Source organism: Lactuca virosa, chromosome 5 (assembly GCF_052849685.1).
Source record: "Lactuca virosa cultivar CGN04683 chromosome 5, Lactuca_virosa_CGN04683_v6, whole genome shotgun sequence".
Classification (NCBI taxonomy): Eukaryota; Viridiplantae; Streptophyta; class Magnoliopsida; order Asterales; family Asteraceae; genus Lactuca; species Lactuca virosa.
The window spans coordinates 376,729,068-376,733,623 of NC_136430.1; the positions used below are offsets into that span (position 1 = coordinate 376,729,068).

Sequence of the window (4,556 nt, forward strand, 5' to 3'; positions counted from 1 at the left end):
CTGTCAAGAATCGCAATCGGTCTCTCCACATACTTCAGGCGCTCATCGGCCTAAATATCATCCAAATAAATCACTGCTGATTCGTCGGCTACACACTTCTGAAGCTGAGAAACATGGAAGGTGTTGTGGATTTGGCTGAGCTCATCAGGAAAATCAAGCCGGTATGCAACCTTGCCCACTCGGGCGGTAATCTTGAAGGGACCAATAAATCGGGGGCCCAACTTTCCTCACTTCCAAAATTGGGTGACACCTTTCCAAGGTGACACCTTCAGAAGCACCAAGTGCGCCTCCTAAAATTCGAGGTTTGAACGCCGCCGATATGCATAACTCTTCTACCAACTTTGTGCGACTTGTAACATGTCACAAACCTGCTGAACCAACTCAGTAGTCTTGAGTAGCACCTCAGTACTCCCCATGACCCGATGCCCGACCTCCCCATAGCAAACCGGGGTCCTACCCTCCTCCCATCTCAAACAGTGGTATGTCAATGCTGGCATCATAACTGTTGTTGTAGGAGAACTCGGTGAGTGGAAGGTAAGTATCCCGACTCCCTCCAAAATCTAACACACACGCTCGGAGCATATATTCGAGCATCTGAATCGTCCTCTCACTCTGTCCATCGGTATGGGGGTGGTATGATGTGCTGAAATGCAAGTGAGTACCCAAATCCTCATGAAACTTCCTCCAAAACCTGGAGGTGAAACGAACATCCTGGTCTGAAACTACTGAAACTGGCACTCCGTGCTGAACCACCACCTCCCAAATATAGGTGTTAGCAAACTTCTCAACAAATATACTCTCGACAATAGGTATGAAATGTGCACTATTGGTCAATCTATCCACAATGACCCAGATAGAATCGACTCCACGTGCCGTCTTTGGCAACTTCGTGATAAATCCATGGTGATATCCTCCCACTTCCACATGGGAATGGGTAACATCTTCTGCTAGGGGCAGGATCCTTGACTCATATTTAGGATCCTCAAATACTTCTGAAGCCTCAAGATCCTTAAAATATCTTGGGATCCTGACTATTACCACTAATATTTATAACACTTGTAACAACTATATTTTCTTTATTTTTATCGCATGTGCAGAACGAGTCAACACAAGACCCATTCTCAACAGAGAGTCATCTCAACCAGGAAAAAGACCCGGAATACCAAGTCAATAGCGTTCATATGCTGATTCTGGAGGATCCTGGAATTATCATACTTCTTGTTATTAGCATTGGACTATAAATATAACATGTAACTAGCACACTATGGATACACTTAGCTCATCCACGATACTTGTACTTACATTTACACATTCATCTCTGTAAATCAACATTTTATATTAATAAAATCATCAAGGAAGGTGATCATTATCACCACCCAAGGTTTTCTATCGGGGATCCTATCAAGGATCAAGGGCTTTCCTTGTAACTCACTTGTGTCACTTTGATTATCATTTCTTACTTGATTTACCACGGACATCATAGACTCTCATACAATTTGGTTAGATTCTACTTAGTTGATTTTTGACCAAAACAATTTGGCACCCACCGTGGGGCCGTGGTTTTCAAAATCTTTCGGAAAATCATGTCTACACAACCAACCATATCTTCCTCCTCCATTCCTCATATTTCCTCTAAAAACCTTCCTCCACGCCCAAGGGGAGCTCCTAAGAAAGCCTCTGAGGCACCGAAGAAAAACACCTCTCCGGTCGCTACCCAAGGACTTCAGGATCCTCATGTGCTGATTTCCAATAATAAAATATTCACTATGATGAAGAGACTGGAACAAAAAGTCACTCAACAATAGGAGGATAACATGAAAATACTCAAGGAAGTGGGGAGAATGAGGGCAGAGATCCATAAACCCCAAGAAGCAGCACCCTCGATCTTGCAACCCAAGATCCTGAACTTTGACAATATAGGATCCTCTGGAAACCATCGGGAGATAAGATCCTCGACACCGACATCCGCTCCCGCGTGGGGTGCAGCTCCCAACGAGCAAGCTCATGTGACCCAGGATCCCGATGAAACCTTCGTTACGCCAAACACAAAGGATCCTGGTAACTTTGTGAGTAATAATTCTTTTAACACTAACTCTATGGACCTTGATACAGGTTTAAGCCCGGTCATGGCTAAGGAGCTTCAGTAATTGATGCAAATGATCTCAAGCGTGCATAGAGTAGTTCAACCTATACCGGAAGAACATTCGAGAAGATCACTAGTGATCTTTATCATGTGGCTCAGGATCCTAAGGAATCCCTTAGGAATTTTGTGAGCAGGTTGGGAAGGGATGCTCTGAGTATCCCAAACATTGATATGGCAACTACAGTTGAAGCCTTTAAAATGTGTTTAAAAAAGGACTCTCCTTTCTACAAAGACCTTGTAATGACCCCATGCAAGAGAATGGATGAGGTCCGAAGCAGAGCATTAAGATTCATAAGGCTCGAAGAAGACAAGGAGATCTAAAAGAGGAGCAACCCACCAAGCTCATACGGTCACTCTAATAGGAAGGTCGGCTCATCGACAAAAAGATTCTACAAGTCAAAACCATATTCCAAACCTGATCATCATAAGGTTAATGCCCTTGAAGATGAAGGAGTGGAAGAAGAATTTCCTAAGATTACTGGCTATTGCTTTTCTGTAGATATTTCAGGTATAATATTTTCTATGCAGGATCTTGGTGACAAAGAAAGATGGCCAAAGAAGGGAGAAAAATCCACCACTTGGAAAGACAAATGCAAATTGTGTGCATACCATGAAGACTTTGGTCATATCACAGAGGATTGTATAGCTCTCAAGAAGGAGATCAACTACCTCTTAGGCAAAGGATACCTCAAAGAAATCCTTGGAGGAAGAAAGGAAATACCCAAAGAGAAAGATCAGGATCCTCAGAAGATCCTCTATAAGCCAGGGTCCCTTCCTGTTTATGCCAAGATAATCAATATGATCTATGGAGGATATGACATTTGTAGTACCTCTTATTCTGCAGCAAAAAGGCATGCCAAGGTTTCAAAAATAGAAAAAGAAGAAAGGCCACAAAAGAATACTTCAATCACAAATGAGAAGGAGATCACCTTTGACGAAGCAGATAGACAAGACATCCAAGATCCTCACCATGACGGGTTGGTGATCACTCTTTACATCGCCAACCATTTCGTCAGAAGGATCCTTGTCGACGGAGGATCCTCAGCCAACATTCTACTCTTGGATGCTTTAAAAAGAATGAACATCCCATAGTCCGAAATAATCAAAAGATCCTCAGTATTAATAGGATTCGGTGGCGAAACAAAACATACAATCAGCAAAATAAAGCTACCTATCTACATTGAGTGGGCAAACTCTATGAAACATTTTTTTGTAATAGATACATTATCCTCTTATAATGTTATAGTAGGTATACCATGGATCCACGAAATGAAAGCAGTCCCATCGACATATTATCAATTTGTGAAGATGCCCACCCCATGGGGGACAGTGAAGATCACAAGTGATCAACGGGAATCCAAAGAGTGCTACAAGACCCCGATGAAATCTTCAACAATACCATGACAAGCATAGCAAATTAAAGAAGTGGGCACAAGATGTGCCGGGAATAAGAGAGAAAGATATAAAGGAAGTGCCCCTGAACCTTGAGGATCCTAATGCCATAATTCTTATAGGATCCTCAGTACCAGAACCAATCGAACAAGGACTAATAAAGTTCCTCAGAACTAGAAGCAAGCCATTTGCATGGGAGCACGAGGACATGACCGGTATAGACAAAAATATAATAACCCATAAACTTAATATTGATCCTTCTTTCAGACCAATACACCAAAAGAGAAGGAAATTCACACCAGAGAGAAACCAAATCATACAAGAAGAAGTAGAAAAACGTCTTAAAACATGAATGATCAAGGAAGTGAAGTTCCTAAGGTGGCTAGCCAACATGGTCGTAGTACAAAAGAAGAATAAAAAATGGAGAGTATATGTGGATTATACGGATCTCAACAAGGCTTGTCCTAAGGATCCTTTCCCTCTACCACACATATAATCCATGATAGATGCCCCAGCTGGTCATTAATTACTAACATTCATGGATGCATCATCAGGATTCCAACAAATCCAAATCGAACCATCTGACCAAAAGAACACAACATTCATAACCCCAACAAGTATATATTGCTATACTGCCATGCCATTTGGTATTAAAAATGCAGGTGCAACATATCAAAGGCTAGTCAACAAGATGTTCAAAGAGAAATTGGGGGACACCATAAAAGTCTACATTGATGACATGGTGGTCAAGTCGAAGAAAGCTACATACCATCTCAAGGATCTTGAAGAAGCCTTCAACATACTGGACAAGTATAAAATAAAGCTGAACCCCTCGAAGTGTCACTTTGGAATGAGATCAGGCAAGTTCCTTAGGTACGTGGTGACCAAAAGAGGAATTGAAGCAAGTCCTGATCAAGTCAAAGGAATCATTGATCTAAGATCCCCATCCTCGAGAAAGAATATTCAAAGACTAACATGAAGAGTGGCAGCCTTAAACAAGTTCATCTCAAGATCCCCAGAA

At 41.9% G+C, this 4,556-nt stretch overlaps 1 protein-coding gene across 1 annotated transcript; it reads left to right on the forward strand.

The window, feature by feature from the left end:
* The first annotated feature begins 2,665 nt into the window (after nucleotides 1–2,665).
* On the forward strand, nucleotides 2,666–3,235 carry LOC145113686 (uncharacterized). Its single transcript, XM_079049747.1, has one exon. It carries the CDS (start codon nucleotides 2,666–2,668, stop codon nucleotides 3,233–3,235), a length of 570 nt encoding a protein of 189 aa, XP_078905873.1.
* Nucleotides 3,236–4,556: the final 1,321 nt, after the last annotated feature.

Bases quoted from the DNA above. Each gene is read 5' to 3' on its own strand.
- LOC145113686 (XM_079049747.1), top strand. From the start codon at position 2,666: ATGCAGGATCTTGGTGACAAAGAAAGATGGCCAAAGAAGGGAGAAAAA.